Source organism: Lacerta agilis, chromosome 12 (genome assembly GCF_009819535.1).
Source record: "Lacerta agilis isolate rLacAgi1 chromosome 12, rLacAgi1.pri, whole genome shotgun sequence".
In the NCBI taxonomy this organism is placed as follows: domain Eukaryota; kingdom Metazoa; phylum Chordata; class Lepidosauria; order Squamata; family Lacertidae; genus Lacerta; species Lacerta agilis.
The window spans coordinates 17149247-17173483 of NC_046323.1; the positions used below are offsets into that span (position 1 = coordinate 17149247).

The window sequence follows — 24237 nt, forward strand, 5'->3', positions numbered from 1 at the left end:
CCCTAGAAATTTATAAGTTGTATGCTGAAACCAGACTCTTCTACACATTATCACATTGCAGTGTTGCAGACGATATTCAGCGTGGAAATACTCGACCTCTTTGTCAATTGCAAAATAGAGCCTATGCCCTGCTGCTGATCATTTTCACGTCATCACAGTGATTACACCTAACTTAAACGCTATGTCATCTTTCAGTCACAGTATCATTGCAGAGTCACAGCGCTGACAGGAGATGGTTCCACTAGAAATACAGTCATGCAATTTATTCTCCTCACCTCAGAACACCGAAGGCACAGGGTCCTGATCTGGGCTGGGATAATAGTAGAGCAGATATGGTAGAACCCCTGGCCCGTAGGCCACATTTGACCTAAGCCCCAATTCGGCATCACAAGATTTTGCTCAGTGTGTGGACGCCTGCTCCACAACATGCATCCTATGTGACATCAGACATGGGGCAGGTGGAAATGTGAATGCCAGTTTAAAATTGGGAGCCTTGAAGGGATCCTAATTGTTCCCTGGCAACTGAAGGTTGAAACCAATGCCCATTTGCTGATTGGCATTGACAGCAAGTTTCCTATGATAGCCGTGGGGGGAGACTCCATAGAGCAACCAATGCTTGCCCAAAGCAGGTTTGCTGCAAGCACTAATATTCATTTGCATTACTAACTTGAATTGATGCTGGTCAGAGGAAGGATCCTCTGCAGGCAAAGCTATTCCCCTGCCAATGAATTATTATTATTTTTAGTTTGGGTCAGCTGATCTCATGATGTCAGGTGATTCAGATGGCCAGCTGTGAAAATGGGCTTGCAGTGGTTGTCAGGATCTGCTCCTCACCCTTGTAATAAAGGGTAAAATCTAGCCAGCCAGCCCCCCCCCCGTCACCTTTCTCAAAAATGCTAATTACGTGTCTCCTATAACTCTCAGCTACTGCTGCATATGAAGAATGGAAACATTATACAATTAATTAAATTGATTCCTAAAATGCAATATAATGTCGTTGGCATCTGTCTGTTTTGAGACAGGGGTGAAGTCAAACCGCTGCGTTAGCAGCACTGGCAACATCCCCAGGATGCAAGCCTGGAGGTCCTGGGTTGCCCAGATGGCATGACCCCATACCTTGGCTTTGCTGATGTAGCCCAAAGGAAAGCAGAGCAATTTATCTGGCACCAGCTTGGCTGTAGGAGTTGCATAATAATACTAGCTATGAGACTACAAGCTATAGCTCACTCCTAGACACCATTTCATGTGACTCTCTTAGCCTGACAGAACAAAGCACAAGAATGCTCTTACTATGCAGCTCTTTACTATAGCCAAGAACAAAGAAACCAACTTTTTATTTTTAAAAACCAGCTGTTTTTGAAAAAAACCTAATTATCGGCTATACATTTAGTTAACAGAATGAAGATTGTATAACCCATTCTGAGAAGAACCAGTTAATGAAAGCTCTTGTGGAAATACACAAGTTAACACAGCAGGGTCAGTCTGTGCAGTTTCCCGCATGAAAAGGTCGGACAATGGTTAATTATGAAAACTTGCAATGTTGAAAGAGCCTGTGCTCCAATACTATTCAACACGCTCAGGTTATGAAGTACGTGGGAGGCTGTTTTCCATTGTGTAGCTCTTAATAGAATAGCAGCACCTTACCCAATCCTTATATTGAGTTTTAAGCACTGTCTTGGTATTAAACTAGCTTTGCTGGGCAGCTATAAAGTCATTTATACTAACAATGTAGACTTAATTAGTAAAAAAATAAAAATGAAGCAACTGTAATAAGCACATTTTGCAGCGTATAAGCTAAGACATGAGCACTTTATTACAAGAGTCCACCGTCAGTTTGTGTGAAAGCTAATGAGGATCTGGCATGCGTATTTCAATCTAGAAGCCACAGGCTCAAATTTCAGTAGACAGATAGCCACCCCGTTAGGTTCATTAGTAAAATTTGAATTATGATGGACCTTGCCTTCCTACAAATGCACCCAAGGTGGCTTATGCAAAATCAATGCAGTACAAAATACAACCTAAAAATAAACAAGCAGCTAAAAGCAAGCAGTTTTGAAAACAGATCACAAAATGAAGTATTAGGAACAGTGGGATTGTATGTTCCTATCCTCCTCCAACTTTTTTCTTCTGCCAGCTTTAACAAGGGCTCCCTCTTAACCAAGATTTGAGGCTGCTTCTATCATTAAGGAATCTTCTTAGTGTTAACTGTGGTGACTATTACTGATGAGAGAAGATAAAACAGTAGTTACCTTGCACACAACCGATGGTGGAATTAAATTTACTCAGAAATTACTTTTACTGAAATTACTAGCAGTCAATTACGTTCATTAATCTCAATTAGTCTATGCAGAGTAGGTCTAAAGTTGAATTCCACATGTGTATATGCATGTTAAGTTATACAAACCTTTCTGGGAATTTTTGGATGAGTATATTGCATTTTTTTTGTCAAAGCTCTTCCACGTGTTCCCACTGTTCCACCAGCCAATGCGTCATCAAAAAGCTTTCAACTTCACCAGAATTTTATAACCCTGTTATTCAAGTGACAACTGTAATTGAAGAGATACTGGATATATTGCAATATTCTTAATTCTTTTAAAAGGAGCTGATGTGGGCTACACCCAGTGGCCAATGAAAACACAAGACAGTGGAAATGTGAACTCTGGCTGATTTATTATAACGAGAAAATTATATGCAAAAGAATCAGCGGTAACGGTGAAGCTGCAAGGTGTTGCGTCGCCTCCAAGCAGCGCGACGTGAGCCACCAATTGTGTGATGAAATTTGTGGCCCTTGCCAAGGCCACGGCTTTTCCTGCCAGCGGAGGTCAGCCCCCGCATCTCTCTGTGTTTGTGAACTGCCTTGGTGATCCATTGGGTGTCTGGGTTGCGCCTGACAGCCTTGTGGAAAGGATCAATCAGAATGACTTCAAAGAACTTGTAGGTGGAATCTTCACCCACCCAGTAAGAGTTCAGTACTCTCAGGGCTCCACAATGGCGGCCAGCACGTTCCTAGCAGGGGGAGAAAAAACCTCACGTAAGCACGTAAAAGTTGTACCAGGGAGGAAATGGGGATTGCGAATATTACAGGCATCAGGAAAACATGGTGAAAAGCTTCATACAAAGGAACCAAACATTAGCCATGACGTTTAAGAATTACAGTAACAAAGACTTCTCCATACAGAAACTTTCCTTACAGGGATGGATAGCTCAGTTGGTTAGAGCATGGTGCTGATAATGCCAAGGCTGCAGGTTCGACCCCAGTAAGGGAAAGCTGCATTGCACAGGGTTTGACTAAATGATCCTCAGGACCCCTTCCAACTCTACCATTCTATGAACAAGCATTTTATCTTTCAAACTGGCCAGTGGAGGAAAATTGATTTGTTATCGCTACCACAATACAACATACAATTGCAATCTACTTCATAAAAAGGTAAAGGGACCCCTGACCATTAGGTTCAGTCGTGTCCAACTCTGGGGTTGCGGCACTCATCTCGCTCTATAGGCCGAGGGAGCCGGCGTACAGTTTCCGGGTCATGTGGCCAGCATGACAAAGCCGCTTCTGGCGAACCAGAGCAGCGCACAGAAACACCGTTTACCTTTCCGCCGAAGCAGTACCTATTTATCTACTTGCACTTTGACGTGCTTTCGAACTGCTAGGTGGGCAGGAGCTGGGACCGAGCAACAGGAGCTCACCCCGTCGCAGGGATTTGAACCGCCGACCTTCTGATCGGCAAGCCCTAGCCTCTGTGGTTTAACCCACAGCGCCACCTGCATCCCTATCTACTTCATTACAGAGATGCTATATGGCCAAGAAATGGGGAAAGCAAATACTGTACAGCACAACTAAACTCACCTAGCTGCCGTACCTGACGTTATCCTACTTCTTGAAAAAATACTTCCCTGTGCTATGTTTCCCAAAATACTATACAGTAGTACCTTGATTCCCGAACGGCTAAGTTGTCGAACAAATCGGCTCCCAAACACTGCAAACCTGGTAGTAAGTGGCTTCCGCTTGAGTGCAGGAAGCTCCTGCAGCCAACTGGAAGCCACACCTTGGTTTTCGAACAGTTCCAGGAGTCAATCGGACTCCCGGAACGGATTAAGTTTGAGAACCAAGGTACAACTGTACTTAAAAAGTGTGGATATCTGAAGAACAAGGAATGTAACAAGTGCATAAATATAATGACAGTAACCACCGAGAACATTCAATTTGACAGCAAAAAAGGGTAATCACTAATCTGTTACATAGTTTTATGCACTGGCTCTTTCACTGATTTCTGTACATATCTAATTTCAGTTTACAACAAAGACAGTTCTTTGTCTCTATAGAGGATGGCTACAGCATCTTGCAAACCAAAATACTTCCATATGCCACCTAGAAACTAGAATTCCAAAATGCCAACTTGACACTGAAAAAACTGCTCTTTGGGAAATAATTATTTATTAACCATACTGCCTTATTCTTACTATAAATGCTACTCCATCAGTTTACCAACTCAACAATAATAAAAGCTGATTCATACACATCAAATACTCTTCTAATTTGGCATGAATTAAAGGAGATAAGCCAATGCGACACAGATTTGATCAAGCTTCAGTGGGACCAGTGGGCAATACAAAAGACTGATGCAGATCACAAGCAATACCCACCTCTGCTACAGACTGCAGACTCCGGGCAAATTTCAGCTGGTTGACACCATGATGCACTGGTTTACCATAAGTAGCACCCTTAGGAACTGGACGTTTACGACCACCACGGCGAACACGAATGCGGTAGATGACGTAACCTAAGACACAACAGTATAATGTGTTAAAGCAGTGAAGAAATCTGCAGTTTTACAAGAGAAAGTTTATTTAGCATTTGTGTTGTACATTCTAGCAATATTTTTGAATTTGCTTATGATGCCACAAATACTCTACTTACAACCCAGTCTATTTTTGTTCATCTGAGATTGCACGAAGCATGAAAAATGATGGGAATCGTGTCTAAGCTGTGTGAATGCAAGTATAGTGGCAAGATTTCCAGTCTCAGGATAGTCTTAGACAAAGTTTCCATTCTAACATCTGACTTATCCGAGATGCTCTTGTAGCTTAGGATAGTTGCCTATATGCTTGCATGGAAGGTAAGCAAGGTTACTTTTATCTTATCATGTTACAATTACAATAAGTAGTAGGAATTATTGCACACAGCTATCTTTGCTCAGGACTACTAGATTTAGTGCATAACCAAGTGACTAGTGCAAGTTCACGTCCACTACATGCTTTAGGTTGCAGTTACCTTGCTTAGCTTTATATCCCAGCCTGCGAGCTTTATCTGGCCTGGTGGGACGGGGAGCTCGGTGCAGAGCAGACAACTGGCGATACTGCCAGCAGCGGACACGCAAGAGGAAGCGCATCACATCTGACTGTTTCTTCCTCCATAGTTCTTGGATATATTTGTAGGCACCCATTCTGGCTTATCTGCAAAAAAAGAGATACGTTTAAATCACACTGTGTTTCATTGCTCTCAGAAAACAAAAAAGCAACTGTGTTGTCCATTCTCTAGTAATAAAGTGGTCCATAACGAAACACATTTTGTTCATAAACCTCTCAAAACCAACTTTGTCCCCTATGAGCTGATCTATACAGTGCTTGATTTCATTAATATGTCATTAACATTTCAATAGTATCTGAAGAAGTGTGCATGCACACGAAAGCTCATACCAGGAACAAACTCAGTTGGTCTCTAAGGTGCTACTAGAAAGAATTTTCGATTTTATTTCAATAGTATGTATGAGATACATAGCAGCAAAGCTGCTTTTTACTCTGTCAGACTATTAACCTATCATTGTTTATACGAGGGATCCCGATCCTCTGGCATTCAGGACTACAACTTTTCATTATTCCTGACCACGGTCTATGACTGGGGCTGATGAAAGTTGCTAATATAATTAACATCTGGAAACCACAGCTTCTCTATCCCTGGTTTACAGAGACTGGCAGCAGTTCTTCAGGGTTTCAGACTGGAATGTTTCCCACTGCTGCTGGAATTGCCAGGAACATAACTTGGGACTCTTTGCACGCAAAGCCTGTGATCTACCACTGACCTGCAACTGATCTATGGCATGACAGCCCACAACAACTAAGGATTTGCATGGTTTTCCAGCCTGGTGAAGTCCCTTCCAATAACTTCAGCAAATGCAAGCTCTTGTAGCATCCAGGGGCTGTACCTTATTCCCTCAAGAACCTACCAGTAAATCCATAAAGAACAGTCACTCAACAGCTCAGTCAGTAGAGTATGAGGCTCAATCTCAATGCTGTGGATTCAAGCTCTACATCAGGCAAAAGATTCCTGTGCTGCAGGGGATTGGACTAGATGACCCTTGTGGTCCCTTCCAGCTATACATGATCCCAATTCTTTTCATAGAACTCACTCCTTTACCCAATTACCCAATCAGAACACAAACACACAGGCTTTCATTCATTCATTTACTGAATTTATATACCGCCTTATACCTGGAGGTCTTAGGGCGGTTCACAAAAAAGATCACAATATATAGAATCAAAATAGAAACAATAATCCAATAACACCCCCCTCCAAAAGAGCCACATTTTAAAGGGTACAGAATGTTGATCAGGTCAACCAAAGGCCTGGTTAAAAAGGGACATTTTTGCCTGGCGCCTAAAGGTGACTAACTTGAAACTTCAAAGAGTTCTCACTTGTTTTAAGTCGCGTGGGCACAATAAAGCTTCCCGAGACCAGGTCAGGATATTTATTGTCTACTTGCTTCGTACGATGCATGCACCACTTGATTGCAAAAGCAAAATCCCGGAAGCCCACCTATCTTAAAAGAGGAGACGGATGTGATAGATACATAAATAAACCATCTGATGCGGCTGGCAGTGGCTCCTACCACCACCTGCTTGCTACCTAACCCCATGTATTGGTTGGTGTCAGGACTGGAACCCGGGCCGTCTACACGGAAAGCATGTGCTCTACCCCGATGAGCAATTAATGGTCCCTCCTCGGAGGTTTACCCAGGAGCAAGCAGCGCCCGACCTCCAGCCTTTTTAGGCCTCCGCAACTTGTGCTCATGAGCTTATTCCTGCATAGCAGGGGTTGGACTAGATGCCCCTCGGGGTCCCTTCCAACTCTATGATTCTCTCAGTCTTCCTTCTCGGCCTCTGCAAGCTCCGTCTGGCGGAGCCGCCTCGGTCCGTAGGCCCAGGCCACGCCGCCTTCCCAACCCGAACCCCGTCGGACCTATGCCTCCCCGGCCTCCCCTCGCTTAGAGACCCCGACCTGCCTCTCGCCCCGAGCGGACCCCGGGAGGCCTCCCCGAATTAGGATGCCGACGGATTAAACTACGGGCAGCCTCCAGCTCGCCAACCTTACCTAGCGGCGCCCGGAGCCGGAAAGGAAGAGGCCTGCTTCCCCACAAGGCTTTGCGGCAACGCAGCGACGTCCAAGAGGAAGGAGGAGGGGGGGAAAGGGCTGCGCTCAGGTGCCTGCTGGGAAATGTAGTTCAAGAGGCCACGTGCCTTAGCAGGCTTGGAAGAAAACGCCGGAGGGATCGCGGGCTCGTTCCGCAGATTCATGGATTCCTGCTAGGAGCAGTGTCTGCTTTAGATTTCCCGGAAAGTCATGTAATTTCCCCTAGAAGCATTTCTCCTTAAGTGCAAACAATGCAGAGATAATGCTTTGAGCAGTGCGCTCTGGATACGCTCAAAGGAACTCTCACCTCTACTTTTTTCTCTTTTTTTGCAGCTTCCAGGGTTGAGACTTGGCATTGGAAAAAGGGGTCGTGTCTGCCTTTTTAGTTCAAGGTGAACTCGAAATTCATCCCGGTTTGAAGCGTTTTTTGTGAAATAATTTTTATTTGGTTTTGCAAGAGTAGAGTTAGAACAATTCAAAATACATATCCATATTTAGAGATTTCTCTGAATCCCCAGACTTCCCTCCCTCCCCTCCATGGATTCTATTGTCAACTTTTTCGACTGTGTATTATTTCCTAATCCGTATTTTATATCTCTCCATGCTGTCCATGATATTGCTATATTGCAAGCATTTTAGAATCCTGCTAATGTTTTCATCTGCTTACAGTGGTCTCCTAAATAAGTTACAATTCCCCCCCCCCCATTCTTTATTGAAGTTTTTATCTTCTTAGTTCCTGAGCTTTCCGGTCAATTTTGTCATTTTGGCATAGTCCAATAGCTTGATTTGCCATTCCTCTCTGGTAGGAACTTTGTCTTCTTTCCATCTCTGGGCTAGTAACACCCGTGCTGCTGTTGTCATATTTTCTGCTCCTTTGGGATGTCGGTACCTACAATTCCTAATACCGGGTTGAATAGTTTTTGAGGGTTAGAAGGCAGTGGGAAACAAGATAAGCAGCACCCTCCTCTTCTTCCATGCTTAAAATCACAATTTGGGATTATGTATTTTTTTCACGGTTGTAGCCTATCTTTCCAAGGAACAGTTAACTCTGTTTCGTTCTCACAACGACCCTGTGAGGCACGCTAGGCTGAAAGCGCAACTGAGCTGCACTCATCTGGTGAGCCTGATGGTGAAAGTGGGATTGAAACCCAGTTTCTACTATCCAGGCCCAACAATCTAACCGGCACACACACCAATTATGGGGCAGATAAAAGGTTTTTCTGCATTGCTTATGCATGAAGAGGGAACTCTTGTGCTTGTGTTTCTATGAATCTCCTCAAAATATGGGCGGCAACACCCCGTTCTGCCCTCTTGTGTGTTGGCGGTCGCATGTCAGTTGCACATGTGCCAAATAGTCACGGCCTGTAGTCTTTTAATAGTCTGTTATTGTCCAATACCTGACAGTCCTTGCAACGTAAATAATCCATTTGACGCCACTATCGCACCCTTAATCTGGGGGCTGTGCACATGCAACCCCTTAGAAACAGAAGGGACCCCTATTCCTGACAGGAGGTAAACGCCATAGTTCATTGTTAGCACACATGCTTGGCATGTAGAATCCCTGGCATTCCTTAACTGGGCTGGGAAAGGTCCGTGTCTGAAAAGGCTGCCATTCGCTGGCCTGGTTGGCATGTCCCAGTGAGCTGGAACATGGCTTATCATGATTGCAGCTGCATTGCTCCTCATGAGCTTTTAAGATCAGCAGCATTTGAACCTGGGATCCTACCATATTGGCTCGAATATAAACCGCACCCGCAAATAAGCCGTAGCTTTAAAATTCAAGGGGGGGGGGAAGACAATACCCAAAAATAAGCCGCTCCCTTAAAATTGAAGAGAAAAAGAAAAAAGTCCATTAGATTCAGAGACTAGAATAGGGATTTTATTTTACCATCTACCAATCCAATTCAAGCCTTTGATCTTGCAAGCCCTCAAAAGTTGCCGTACAATCACTAAAATCGCAAATCGCTATTCAATTGCTACAATTCCACAGGCACTCACACCCGTAAATCGTAGCACCGTAAATGTAAATTAAAAAATCAATACTGCACTGTAAAGTATGGGGAAAGTGATGAATGACATTAGAATTAATTGCACAACAGTCTCGAGCTCGCAAATCGGCAAGAAAAATATTTTTTGTTCTGTTTTACCGTATGTCCATTTCCGCAGCGATATCGTAAAAGCCAATTTTTGTAAGGTCGTGAATTTAAGCCGCACTTTAACTTTAACACACTTTTGTGGTGCTTGGACAGGATTGTTCCCCGGCCCAGTCTTCGCAACCTGAAAGAAGATGGGGAAGGGCTACAAAGTGCTGGTTTGTGGAATGGCCTCGGTGGGGAAAACCGCCATTCTGGAGCAGGTCCTCTATGGCAACCACGATGTGGGTAAGAGACCCCTTATGCCCTTCCGAAGACGCTTACAGGTGCCTGCTTTTCTTATTTAACAAATAAACCGATACAATAATTGTGGCACGGCTGGGATGGTGCCGGTAAAGCGGTTCTCAACGACATTGCTTGTTGATGACGAGTAGCAAACTTGTTGCTTGTCAAAATGTGTGACAGTCACAGAAGTGTGTGCCAGCCAGTGTAGAAGCACAAATCTGAGGACTGTTCGGCGTGTTCATCTGCCTGGCTGTCTGCTTAGAATAGCCTGGGGCAGGGGAGTTTGCAGGACTGTAGGAAAACTCTAGCCCTAGGAATATACTTTTTGATTTCCTGAAAACTGAGCTCATGGCAAACCTGGAGGCAGAAAACTGGAACACGCAACCCTGTCACCATATTTTCACTCCCTCTCCTGTAGATGTACATCCTAGGTCTCCCACAGTCCCCGAGGGCACATATTTCATTTTCTTGTATAGATGAATAACTTCCAGTCACTCCTGTTGGAAAATAATAATAATAAATAGTGCTGCATTTGAGGATACAGCTGGAGAAAGGGGCAAGTTGGCAGGGACTATAGGCAAGTTGCGGAGAGAGGAGGAAGGTCCTCTCACCTGGGCCACGTAGCACAGGGAGGGGGAAATTGTGGGGCTCCAGATGTGGTTGAACACTTGTTCCCATCAGTCCCATGTAGCACGGCCAAGAGTCAGGGATTTTCGAGTTAAAAGTCCAGCAACATGTGGAGGACCACAGGTTTTGCATCTTTGACATAGCTGGAGGTGGGATAGATAGTCCACTCATGAGTATGTTCACATTAACACGTTCCAGACTGCATTTGCACAGAGTTATTTGCACCACAGAGGAGATGGGGATGTGCATGGCATTTTTGGTTTCCCCACCCCTGCAACCCCACCTTGTGTGTGCTTATCCACACCAGCATGACATACCTGTTAGGGTATGTTCGCATTACTGCTTATTTCACATCCAGTTTTCTAATAGGATTGAAGCTGGTTTGAGGGAGAAAAGGCCTCAAAGAGCAGTATTTGCCAAGAAACTGTAGGATCGACATGGACTATGGCTAATGTTGGAATGCGGCTTGAAAAACTAGCAGTCAGTGTTCATTGGGTGTGGAGTAAGCTATAATGTGAACATACTCAAGGTGAGATAGTAGTAGTAGTAGTAGTAGTAGTAGTAATTATAAATAATAATTTATACACTGCCCATCTGGCTGGGTTTCCCCAGTGAAGTGTGCTTGAGCGTTCGTTGTCTTTGCATAAAGTTTCAGGAGGGCCAGAATTCAACTCTCGAGGGCTGTGTCTGCAAGACCTTAATATATTTTCGATTTGACTGGGGTGGGGTGGGGGGAGAGAAACACACCTTTTGCATTTAGTACTATTAATATGGGTCTTGAGTAAGTGCGTACTTGTTTGGCCATAAGCCACAACAGTATGAAGGTATTCATACCAAATACAAAACAAACACAAAACAATTGCTTGTATAGATGCACCTTTTGTGAATTGGTCCAGGCCAGAGCTGATTACAACAGGAAGCAAGCCATGATTTGATCAGTAGGAAACAGGGTGTCAAAACCACCATACAGTTACTAATCGCTGAAACATATTTGGGGGGGGGGGGTGCAAGGGAAGCAGCTTTGGTGTGCAATATGTGTTTTTGAATATGTTTGCTAAGAACTCTTATTTCTCCTTTTTGAAAACAATAGGTGCAGAATGCAGCGCGACAAGCGAAGACGTGTATGTGGCTTTGGCTGAAACCGACCGAGGAGTGAAAGAACAGTTGCGCCTGTACGACACCAGGGGGGTGCAAGAAGGAGAGGAGTTCCCCAAACATTATTTCTCCATGGCGGACGGCTTTGTTCTCGTCTATGCCGTGAACAGCCTGGAATCCTTTGAAAGAGCTGACTGGCTCAAGAAGGAGATTGACAAGTGTAGAGACAAAAGAGAGGTAAAACAAACGAACAAAAACCCCAATCCCTTCAGTCGCATCTAAGATATGATAAAGGGAACATGATGTACCAGGGAAAATGAGCTTATCACCTAAAAGGCAGGTGTCCCAAACTACTTATTAACCCACAGACAATGCAATTTTAAACGTTCAGCGTAGTTGTGTGCAGAGATGGGACAGGAGTAAAAGGCCTCAGCTATGAATAACCCCCTTGCAGGAAGCAGCAAAGGGGTCACTTGCTCTGCCGACCAGCAGTTTTTTTAGTCTTTTAGTGTCTCTCCTTTCACATTAGATGCTTGTCTCCTTTGCAAAGGGTAACTGCCAAATTAAAAGCAAGGTCTCATAGTCGCAAGGCTTAATGTGAGCTGCAGTGTTTGAAAAGAGTGGTTGCAAAAGGTTCTTAAAACCCGCCATAAGTATTTCCTTGTTAGTCTGTTGCGTCAGAAACAACTGCAAGTGTTTTTGGCATCATAAACAACCCATTTATTAAGACATAAGCTTAATCCACTTTTTTGGGGTGGGACACTTGTAAACACACTAAGCAGTGAGGTCACAGTGAAGTGAAATGCAGAAAGTACAGACGGTGCTAATTACGTAATTAACAGAAGTCATTCACAAGACATTGGCTGATAACAAATGGTGTGGCCCTTTACGCCATCTTTCCTTGCAAAAGAAGAAGCGTGGCATAATGGTTAGAGCAGTGGTTCCCAACTTTTTTTTTGGCAATGACCCACCTAAGCATCTCTAAAATCCCGGTGCCCGCCCCCGGTGACATATAATTCTTATTATTCAAAAAGTGAACTCCTTTTCACGTGGAGGAAGCCTAAAAGGCCATTAACTGTTAATAACTCATTCTCGAATTCCCCCCCCCTTAAAAATCAAATTGCGCCTCTGTGGGGCGTTTGCCCCACATTGGGAATTACGGGGTTAGAATTTTGCAGAATTACGGGGTTAGAATGTCGCAGAATTACGGGGTTAGAATGTCGCAGAATTACGGGGTTGGAAATTACGGGGTTAGAATGTGCCATCCTGCATGACATGGCGAGCACATGCCATTTGAATGACAATGCCCATTAACTTGGGGGGGGGGCCCAGCCCCCTCAAATATTTTAATGGGGGGGGAGCTGGTTCCCATGGAGTGTTGAACTAGGACCTGGGAGAACAGGTTTCAAATCCCCTCTCAGCCACGAAGCTCACTGGATGACCTCAGGTCAGTCACCCTCTCTTAGCCTAACCTACCTCACAGGGTTGTTGTGAGGATTAAATGGGGGGGGGGATGAGAACCACGGACACCGCCTTGAGCTCCTTGGAAGATAAAGATGCCCTCTAAATGTTGTAAATAAATAAAAACGGGCTGGAAGTGCTTTTTGCCCTAATAGCATCTTCTGCCATAATCTGTAAAGTTAGTTTGTAAGGTGCCGAGGAAAAGTGTCGGGATAAAAACTATTATAACAGTAATACTAAGATAATGGATTTAATTAGGGTTTTTTTTTTAGGGGTTTCACCACGGCTACTAAATCAGACCCTTCACAGGGAAATGGCTTCATCAATGTTTGCTAATCGACTGCTGCAGCTCAGCAAGCTGAACAGTATCACCTACGCAGGGCTCTTGTGTATTTTCCTGCAATAAATTCTATATGTAAAGAGAGAGTGAATCCCTAATGGATCTCTTAACTAAGTGCCTGTAACAAAAAAGAAAAAAAAAGGAAGCATTCATCTGGGGCCATTTAAAGCAAGTCAGCACAAGACTGCAGTTATGTAATGTTTGGCTGTTGTCAGAGCAAAGTAACTCAGAGCTTGCCGGTTGCATTGATTAAGTTTGCATTAGAAAGAGGCCCTTGCTAAATTTTCATACCATAGCAGTCAGAGGGATCCATTAGTGTTCTCCTTTGATTGTGTATCCTGAGCCTTGTGTAAAGGAGGAAGTGGATTCCCAGCATTCCCCGAAAATGGGACCTGCCCGCAGCGCAACCAATCGCTTCTGTTTCATCACCGCACATTTCATAGCATTCCTGACTTTGACATACAGACCGCAAGACTCAGTGAAGTTAAGGGAAGTAGTTTAAACCTATTCTGGGAAGTAATCTTTCAATGCTCTGCTCAGTCTGGACCTGTGAGGAGTAAAATGGACCACGTCGCATTTTCGAATGCTCCCCTGCGTCAAAGACTCAACGAAGTAAGGGCGAGGGAACATTTTCTTCCCCCAAGTGCTAATTTCTATTCACAGGCAGCTTTTAATTTCACTGGACACAGGTGGTGTAGTGACAAAAAAAGGTTTATTATTTATTTATTTTACTTTTAAAAGGCAACAACAGGGAAGAAGCAGAAATAACCCACTGAAGAAGAATGGATGAGCAATATGCAAATTTGACAAAGTTAACAGCTGAAATAAAGAAAACCTAATGATAGAGGTTTTGTGGAAGAATAGAAACGCTTCTCAGATTATTTAAAGAAATATTATAATATGATGAGCAATACTATAATACGATGAGCAAGGAGGATTTGAACTATGAGCAACAGAAGGGATTAAAAATTACCGTAGTTTTGTCGAGGTTTAAGCGATAGAAGACAGCAGAGGGAGAGAAACAGAAACAGCATAGAAAAGGGGGTGGGAAGTCGGGGAGGGGGAGTTTTTATTATGTATTGAAATGTATATGTGTGAAATTTTGGAAAAATTTAGAAAAAAAGTATATATAAAGCAACAACAACATGGCTGAGCATTCAAAAGTTGTGTGCTCTCCTTGTAAGCCATAATTGTACAGTACAGTCCATTTTAACACACGCCCAATTCTGTTGCATGTGTAGGGCCCGTCCTGCTGTGTGCTGGGAGAGGACAGGTGGTTTGTGGATGAAGCTACGCATTGGGAGGGTTGAAATGTTTGAAAACGGAAAGGAAGATCTACAGGGGCACTATAATCCTTCCCGAACTATAATTATAGCAGGGGAAACGCCCTAGACCCACAGAAAGCCAAATAAAGCACAGAGAAATAAAATGCTGTCTAACCCCCCCCCCCACCACCAGAACAAGCACTCTCCCCACCCCCAAGCAAAAGACCTTGATTTAAAATAAAACTGAGAATTGGAAGGGACAGGGTGCCTTAGGTATATGAGGGTCCCATGGTGTCCCTGTGGAACCGCGGGCATACGTTATCAACAGTCAGAAGCAATACAGCACAAATCAGCTGTTTGAAGGGGGTTAAATTTAGCCCCTGCTTTTCTCTTTCTCCCCCAAACAGCTGATTTGTGGTATTGCAGATTCTCTCGCCAGGGCTATCTATGGGCAGTCCTTAATGGTGCACAGATATGTTGCTGGACCAGGGCGAGTCATTAAAACCAGCTATTAATAGATCAGAAAAGTGAAACAGGTTGTTAATAACAGCGCAGTACCACTAACTGCCTTGTTTACTACGAAGTTTCTTTCCTGGCTAATCCAATTACATAATCGGTTGTCATAGCAGTGCTATTTAGGATACTGCTTCCTAATTTGACTCTGCACATTGCATCAAGTAATCTGCAAACACAGGCTGCCTCTCCTGTGAGCAAGTAATCAACTGAGTCATCTTGCTGCACAGAAAGATCCCTTGTGATTCCTCTCCTCCGTTTTAACCGTGAGGCAGAATAGATTTTTCTCCTTTTTAATGTTAGCGGTTTGAAAGTATTTGCATTCCTGTGGGGTTCGTAGTTCGACACAACAAAGGACGGAGCCAGTCGTGAATACCCTTTAATCTGTGGTCGTAATTCAATGCAGCTCAAAATCAAAACCGTACAATTCAAATATTGTTAAGACACTGTCTCTGTCGCTCACCTTTAGAAGAGAGAACAAGGTTTGTTTGAATAGTGCCATATATTCTACTTCCTGATTCCTTAGATGCAAATTCAAGAACAGTAGGGATTTGATAAAATAACCAGGAGCAAGGGAATAATCTTAAAAAAACCCACAAGAGAATCAAATTGTGAAAAGTGAACAGCTACTCTGGTCAAATAAATTAGTAGCAAGTTACTAGAATAATTTCAGTAATTATAATTAGAGAATTATTAGAGAATTATAATTAGGGACATTAGAGAATTTTATTTCAAAAATTTATATGCCGCTTAATTATAAGCGGTGTATAATAAGAAACTATCCAATGTAAATAACAATAATTTAATATTTTAAAATAAAAATTCAGATAAAATGTCTTCAGGCATTAAAAAGGGTCTTTGTAAGTTATACAATCCCCCTTTTTGATCCCTCAGATTTGCACAGGACCAGAAAAGTGCACAATCAGCCCCTCTTCACAGGGAATGCTGGGAATTTTAACCCAGAATTCTTTGGAGGAAACTATGACTTTTTAAAGTGGAATCGTAGCGCTGTAAATGTTGTTTCAGTGTTGCCTTGTTAGAACTCAGTAGGGAGGAGGCTGGGGACAAGTGTAGAATTACTCATCTCTGGCGCCACCTACTGTTGACCTCCCTGCCTCCTGCCTTACGAGTACCATTGGGCGCCAGCCATGACTGTGATAAGGCAAATAGGGAGAAGGGAAGGCAGTTGAGAAGAAGCCAAAGGACATCAGTAAAGGAAAGAACTGGGGGAAAGAAGATCCAAAAGAAAAGAAAACAGGCAGCAGAACTGAGCGGAGAAAGAAGCAAAGCTGAGAACTGGAGTAATCGCTTTAGGAAAGAAAAGGAGAATAACTAACTTTGCAGTTAGACTGGCAAGAGCTAAAAGGACGGTGCGGGTTGAAAACCAGCCGGGAACAATCTCAATCACAACTTGCTTCAAAACCAGCCACAATGCAGTCTGTTACCATCATACTTTGGGGCAAATGTCAGAGACCTACTCAGCAAAATGTGCAGGCGGGGCCCCAAAACGCAACAGGGCTGCCTTATGACAGGCTGAAGGAAGTGAAGTAATACACCTTTGTCATCTTACAAGAGTCTTACATAACTGCAGAGCTGAACACACGCAAAGCCTTTGGCATGCCTGTGTTCTGGATTTGGAGTGTCCTGCCTGAATAATCTCGTAGCTCATAGCTACATCCCTATGTCATGTTTTGTAGGAAAGAAGAGCCATATTTAAGTACTATAATTTAATATGCTCACCTGCTGGTTTCCTGGCCGCTATCTGTTTCTGGGCTTGCAGCCGCTTGTATTTTTCGATACTTCACAACATGCCAAGGATACTTTTGCACAGGCAACCTTAGTCACTGGGCTTTAGAAATTGGGAGCAATTCTCTGACATCTTGGGCTCCTCTTGAAACCTAATACCATCTTAGTAGTGTCTGACTTTTTTTTTTAACCAACAAATTACATGGATTGATATATGGCAAGAGTGGCCAATTTGGTGCCCAGCAGATGTTGTTGGACTACAACACCCATGATTCCTGACCATTGCCAACAACAAGCATAGGCAAACTCGGCCCTCCAGTGGCCAGGGATGATGGCAATTGTAGACCCGAAACGTCTGGAGGGCCGAGTTTGCCTATGCCTGGCCAACAACATCAAGTGTTGTTGGACTACAATACGCATAATCCCTGACCATTGCCAACAACACCAAGTGTTGTTGGGCTACAACACCCATGATGCCTGACCATTGCCAGCAAGGTGTTGTTATGCTATAGCCGCTATAGTAACCATCGTTCTTGACCATTGCCAACAGCATCAGTTCTAACTTGCAGAGCAGTGGACAAGGGTGATGGGGATTTGTAGACCAAGAAGATCTGGAGGGCACTATGTAGCTTACCCTGTGGTATACAGATTCCATCAAAGGCAGCACCTTAGAATAAAAATGCAATTTGACCCTTGGTCCATTGAGCTAAATGTTGCCTCCTCAGAATGACTGGAGGTCTCATGGGAGACAGAGCAGCTTTCCGCTCCTTGACTGAACTGGACGCAAAGCCTGTGCTTTGTCACTGAGTCTCTCTGCATTTCTGACTGATTGCTTCCTTCCTTTTTTCAGGGCTCTATTGTTGTCTTAGGCAATAAAGCTGACCTGGTGGAGGAAAGGCAAGTCGAGGCAGCCGTGGCTCAGCAGTGGGCCAAACTCGAGAAGGTGAAGCTGTGGGAAGTGACGGTAACGGACGGAAGGACGTTGGTAGAGCCCTTTGCTATGCTGGCAAGCAAACTCTCTCAGGCCCAGAACAAGTCGGCTTTTCCTTTGCCCGGGCGGAAGCCCAAAGGCAATAACGACGACAGCTGAAGGACATTTCAACCAGGGAAGAATGTCTTGAGTTGTTGGTTGTGCTTTGCGCTGTTCCTTCTGTGCTTCCTCAAGTGCTAGCAGAGTTTGACGCTGCAGTTAGTAAACTTGTGTATGCAGTTTCTCGGCTGTTGTTTCTAAAGGGGAGATTATGTATGTATGTATGTATGTAAAGGGACCCCTGACCATTAGGTCCAGTCATGTCCGACTGGTGTTGCGGCGCTCACCTCGCGTTACTGGCCGAGGGAGCCAGCGTACAGCTTCCAGGTCATGTGGCCAGCATGACTAAGCTGCTTCTGGCGAACCAGAGCAGTGCACGGAAACCCCGTTTACCTGGAGCGGTACCTATTTATCTACTTGTACTTTGATGTGCTTTCGAGCTGCTAGGTGAGCAGGAGCTGGGACCGAGCAACGGGAGCTCACCCCATCACGGGGATTCGAACCGCCAACCTTCTGATCAGCAAGCCCTAGGCACCCGCGTCCCCCCCCCCCCACACACACACACAAGCTATAGAAATACTTGCATACCTGCCCAGAATGAAAGGGTATGCAGGATGGAGGAAGAAGGACTGAGAGAACCTGATGCATTTTTTCAAACTGCCCACCGGTGTGGACAGCAAGCCATAAAACATTGTGACTGAAAAAGATGGGGAGGGTATGGATGCTCGCCAGTCAATTGCACACCTAGAAAAATCTGATAAGAGTGAGCTCGTTTGCAAATGCTCCACTCTCACAGGGCAAGCCTCTCGCATCCTTTGTATACTAATAGTGAATTCATTGATTCTGCATATTTTTGTGGCCAAAATCTCTGCACAAGATGGAGGCATCTGAAGCCTCGGGAGAACCCAGGGATTTGTCAAAGTGGAGGGGGGGGGGGAAAACATTTTGGTGAAAAAATTAGGGGTAGTGAGGAGTGAGAATGTTTAGTGGGCATGAAATGCCGTCTGCTATTATTGGGTTGTGGGACAGAAAATGGGAGGAGATTGAATGGAGAAAACGGCATGGTCAGCTGAAACCCTAATCAGGATTATTTAACACTGCGACCTTTTGTTGCAGATCCAGCTTGTTCGTTTTATAATGCACATCCTGGAGTAGAGGGACCAGATTTTCACAAGGGAGAGTCAAGCCCACATAAAAGCAGTCGGGGTTTGGCTTAAGTACTTAAGGAAGCAGTTGCTCTCCTGTAGGGCAGCGTAGGTGAGAAAAAGAGCCACTCTTTAATAATAAGTCATTTATAAAGGGTTCATTTATTAGCCACTCTTCAGCATAAGATTCCCAGGGGAGCGAACAGTTTTAAGTAGCAGCAGGTACAATAGAAGTCCATATAAAACATTAACAGCAAAAAAAGCAGCAGCCATAAAATCCCTGGGATCTAGAAAAAAAAAAACAAGTGTAAAAACAGTTAATAAAGCATGCTGGAATACCTGAGCAGATAAAAGTCCTCCCTTATACTGAAAGGGCATGAAAGATGAGCTGGTTTGGAGGAGACACTCCTTTCTGCGAGCATTCAGATGGTGCTTCTAATGAAGAATGAAGTATTTGCACTGAAGAAGGTCTTTCAAATAAGGAGGTCCCAAGCAATTACTTTCTAAGTAATGCCCATCACTTTCTTTTGTGCCCAGATGATGCAAGCACCAGGTGTTTCCTAAAGTATGTCCCAATTAGCAACCTAGCGTTTTGTCCTAACTGGAGTTTCCAGGAATCTTCAAAGACAACCCTAAGTATCGTGTATCTGAAGAAGTGTGCATGCACATGAAAGCTCATACCAATAACTTAGTTGGTTACTAAGGTGCTGCTGGAAGGATTTTTTTTTTAATTATGTATTGCAGTAGTCCAGCCAAGAGACCAACTTGTGCCTAAGCTGTCTAGGAGACATCACAGAGGGTGTGTCAGTCTTCAATGACAAATAGAAGGCAGCTTAGAGGTATCCTGTTAAATAACTTGCTTTTTGCGTTTTCAGAATTTAGTAAAGCCTTCCTTGCTGACATTCTGGGATTGTTGATTTAGTCTTCTCATTTCTTGGCTCACCCTTTCAGAATGCAACATCTCAGTGTGCTTTGGTTCTTATTCCTGTGAATAATAGCCTAAGAGGGTGAAGATTTAGAAATTCTAAAGTGACTAAAATTCATGCTAGTTGATTTTTTTAAAGTGTCTTTGCTTGTTCAAGTGGTCATCAAAAATATTTACTATGTACCTAGTGTGACTGGAAAAGAATACAGTATCATCACTTACAGATAGAAATGGAAATTTTATGGGAGTGACCAAATTCTTGGTGTATTCCACTAGAAACTTGCAAGGTTGTCTGTTGCAGCTGGGAACTGCAGCTCCTATGGATCCTGTTAGCAGTTTTTCTTGAGTTGTGATCTGCTTTGCTTTCCCTTTTATTCTGTTAAGCTATAAGGAAATCCCCTCTATTTGAGAGTGGTCCTTATTTAGGTATGTGTTGTCCCCACCTGCTTAACAGTTTCATTCAAAGCATTGTACCAAATTCCTTCTGTCCCATGCTCCATGTTGCAATAGTGTTGCAGCTGATGATTTATTTGTTCCTAGTGGGAAAAAAACAGGATTGGGGTTTGAATGAATCTATCTATCTATCTATCTATCTATCTATCTATCTATCTATCTATCTATGTGTCTTATCATCTATCTGTCTGTCTATCATCTATCTGTCTGTCTATCATCTATCCCAGTGTTTTTCAACCACTGTTCCGCGGCACACTAGTGTGCCGTGGGAAAAATTGAAAAATTACTTTATATATAGTCAATATAGGCACAGAGTTAAATTTTTTAACATTTTCTAATGGTGGTGTGCCTCGTGATTTTTTTCATGAAATAAGTGTGCCTTTGCCCAAAAAAGGTTGAAAAACACTGATCTATCCCAGGGGTCAGCAAACTTTTTCAGCAGGGGGCCGGTCCACTGTCCCTCAGACTTTGTGGGGGGCCAGACTATATTTTTTGGGGGGGGGAATGATTGAATTCCTATGCCCCACAAATAACCCAGAGAAGCATTTTAAATAAAAGGACACATTCTACTCATGTAAAAGCACGCTGATTCCCAGACTGTCCGTGGGCCGGATTTAGAAGGCGATTGGGCCGCATCCGGCCCCGGGCCTTAGTTAGGGGACCCCTGATCTATCCATTCATCTGTCTGTCTGTCTATCTCAGTGTTGCATTCCACATTTTCAATGATCCCACATCTCAATATCTTTTTTAAAAAAGGTCGCCTCAAGTGACGTTTGTACTACATGATGGAATTCTCAAAGCATGAGACAAAAGCATAAAAAGTCAGATTCCAGTATGTTGGAACTTAGGCAAATCCTATATGCACAACTGTTGTATCTCACCCATGTCACATATGTGTATTGTTCTGCTCCACTGGAAGAGCGGAACATGACACAGGTGGCTTTGGATATATGTTGAATTTGCAGCAAAGCAGCAACACTGTCCTATATATGGAATGTTGACCAATTCATACTGTGGGCCAAGTCATAGAATCGTGGAATTGTAGAGCCGGAAGGGACTCAAGAGGATCAACTAGTCCAACCCCAATGCAATTCAGGAATATGCAGTTGTCCCTTACGGGGATCGAACTTGCAACCTTGGCATCTAACCAACTGAGCTATCCAGTAATTTATACTTCCAGATCAGCGAATAACCCAAGTGCTGAAATCTCCCACTCCTAATTGTCTGAATTGGCTCTTGGGGTCAAAGAAGGTTCTGGTATGTTCTGCTGTTCAGTTTGCTGCTGGCCCTTGGTGAAAATGCATGTATGAAGTGGGAAAGAGCCACGCAAGTAACAAGGATACTCCTATTGCTTCCTAACAAGTTGTCTACTGTCTGCTTCCTAACATAACAGGAAAATCTCCTTTTCCCCTTAACTTGGCTACAACGGCTTCTTTTTAAATTGGTTCAGTGCTAGGTTGGGTGCCTCCAACTTGCACTCAAACAAGACCCTTCTTAGCTTCTTGATGCGAAGTAGATTAACAGGAACACTTTGGAGAATCCAGAGGCTTTACTGAGAAGCACAAAATGCAAACCAACAATGTAAACCTGCAGCTTTAAAATGCCAACGCCGTTTTGGGCTGCATTTAGAGAATTATCCTTTCCGAGACACGGGAAATAATGGCACTGCTTCACTCAGCACTCGCTTAAGATCTCATTTGGCGTATTCTGTTCCGCTAACTTGGAAACAACTCTTTTAAGAATTATTCAGAGGCTATAAAATTATTCAGCATCTGGAGGAAGCGGGGTTGTTTATCATAGAGAAAACAGGGTGTACTGACACTTCACAAATATTTAGAATGCCTGCTCAAGAATACATCAAGCACCAAAGGCTTGAAACCTCAGGGAGGTTGTTCCAATGACAAACTGTTAAGGAAGTTCCGATTGCAAAAGGCAGTTAAAAGCAGGTGATTAAACCTTTGGTATATCTGCAAAAAGGTTTGACAGATGAGTGTGTTAGATGTGAGACTGACAGCCTTCAGAAGGCCCTGAGGCTTAACTACACAAACCATTCAGTGCTTCCTGTGTTATTTTAGGCACAATGTCAGTTTGCACAAAAGGGAGTCACTGTGGCCTGAAGTGTTATCTGTAATTCTATAACTATCGTCTGTGTGCTCAAGATTTAGCAGTCGAGTTCTAGATTCACAGCTTTGAATGTCTAAGATGCTGTCCAGAAGCAGTAGCAATCAGGAGCTGTGAGCCCATCAGGGGTACATCGCCCTTACAGATAACCCATGCTGGTTTTCCCAAGGCAAGGGAGAATGATATGAAGACGACACTGCTTTGGAGTTGATGTTGGGAAGAGCTTTAAATATAGAGCTTACTGGTTTTTAAGAGGAGCAGGGCAATTTTGCAGCAGCAGATCAGTACTGGCTCAAATTCTGGATTTGGCCTATCAAACTTTTGTTGTGTCTACTTCAGAGCTGTGCTCCTCCTATACAATTCCTCTTCCCCTCGCTACTGTTTATGGGATCTTCCTTCACCCAGAAGTGGTCCAGTTAGAGCCAGCTGCCAAATTCAAAAGCCTCCCATTAGAGCACCCCCCCCAAGACATGCTCCCAAGCATTGCATATTTACAGCATACTAGTCCAAAATGGAGAAAGTGACAGCATATCTGACAGAGGCACACAGTCAAAGCAAATTTCCCGATAGGCAGTCATTTTAATAATTGCTCTGTACTGCTTTTAATTGCTTTTTGAATGCTTCTGTATCATCGTACACTTCCCTGGTATTCTATGAGAGGGCTATATACTTTCAGGCAGTGCTTTTTTTCTTTAAAAATTGTTTAGGGGTACTCTCATTTTCCTATTCATATTGAAATACTGCCCCTCAATGAGGCCTTAGATTCACAAAATGTAAACTTAAGATTCACAAAATGTTTAGGGGTCTGCGTCCCCCCAGGAAAAAGCACTGCTTTCAGGCATAAACAAACCATTTCTAAAAAGAATATGCCGAGTTGGAGACCCTGCACCTTATTGCCTTTAGATTATGAAGTTTGATGCAGAGGTATAACCCGAGGAGGGGGTAAGGGGGCTGTGGCCCCCAGGCGTACTTTTTTTTGGGCGCAATTAGGCACCCCACGACAGGCACAGAGTCCTGGCAGGTGGGTTGGTCTAGTGGGCAGGCGAATGGAGTCTGTTGGAGGCGGGCTCAGTTCACAATCCGCTTGGACTCTGCATGCGCCCCCGTGGTGCATGCCCCCACCCCAGCTGCCCAGTCCACCAGGGGCACACAACATTTGCCCTACCCCAGGCGCCAGCAACTTACACGACACTGTTAATTTGCTGTGTGGTGTTTTTCTGTCAGAATATACAGTGGTACCATGGTTCCCAAACGCCTTGGTACTCAAACAACTTGGAACCCAAACGCTGCAAACCTGGAAGTAAGTGTTCTGGTTTGCAAACTTTTTTTCGGAAGCCGAACATGCTCCTTTTTTAGTGTTATGCTTCCAATTTGAGTGCCACACTTCCATTTTGAGTGTTATGCTGAAGTTTGTCTGCTTTTGCTATTTATTTTGTGTTTTTGTTTTTCTAGCTTTTTTGTTTTGTTTTTGTGACTGATTGATTGTGTGACTGCAGTACATTGTTCTTTGCTTTCATTTATGGATCAATGGTCTTGTTAGATAGTAAAATTGCTGTTAAATTGCTGTTTTAGCGGTTGTTTTTAAAAGATTAATCCGTTTTGCATTACTTTCTATGGGAAAGTGCTCCTTGGTTTTGGAACGGTTTGGTTTTGGAACGGACTTCTGGAACGGATTAAGTTTGAGAACCAAGGTAACCTTTATTTCAATTAGACAGAAGGAGAGGTGG

At 43.7% G+C, this 24237-nt stretch overlaps 2 protein-coding genes across 3 annotated transcripts; one reads left to right on the forward strand and one right to left on the reverse strand.

Moving 5' to 3' along the window:
• Positions 1 to 2648: 2648 nt before the first annotated feature.
• On the reverse strand, positions 2649 to 7466 carry RPL15 (ribosomal protein L15). Its single transcript, XM_033165496.1, has 4 exons — positions 7373 to 7466; positions 5276 to 5457; positions 4648 to 4784; positions 2649 to 3006 (listed from the first exon to the last, which is right to left on the reverse strand). The coding sequence occupies exons 2-4, from the start codon at positions 5445 to 5447 to the stop codon at positions 2701 to 2703; spliced, it is 615 nt and encodes a 204-aa protein (XP_033021387.1). The 5' UTR covers positions 5448 to 5457; positions 7373 to 7466; the 3' UTR covers positions 2649 to 2700.
• A 2199-nt stretch (positions 7467 to 9665) lies between these two features.
• On the forward strand, positions 9666 to 17971 carry NKIRAS1 (NFKB inhibitor interacting Ras like 1). Of its 2 annotated transcripts, none has more exons than XM_033166212.1 (3): positions 9666 to 9792; positions 11507 to 11748; positions 17687 to 17971. In XM_033166212.1, exons 1-3 carry the CDS (start codon positions 9699 to 9701, stop codon positions 17924 to 17926), a joined length of 576 nt encoding a protein of 191 aa, XP_033022103.1. In that variant the 5' UTR covers positions 9666 to 9698; the 3' UTR covers positions 17927 to 17971. The 2 variants fall into 2 exon arrangements, with proteins under 2 accessions (XP_033022103.1, XP_033022104.1); XM_033166213.1 differs by lacking the exon at positions 17687 to 17971 and adding an exon at positions 13245 to 13417.
• The last annotated feature ends 6266 nt before the right edge of the window (positions 17972 to 24237 follow it).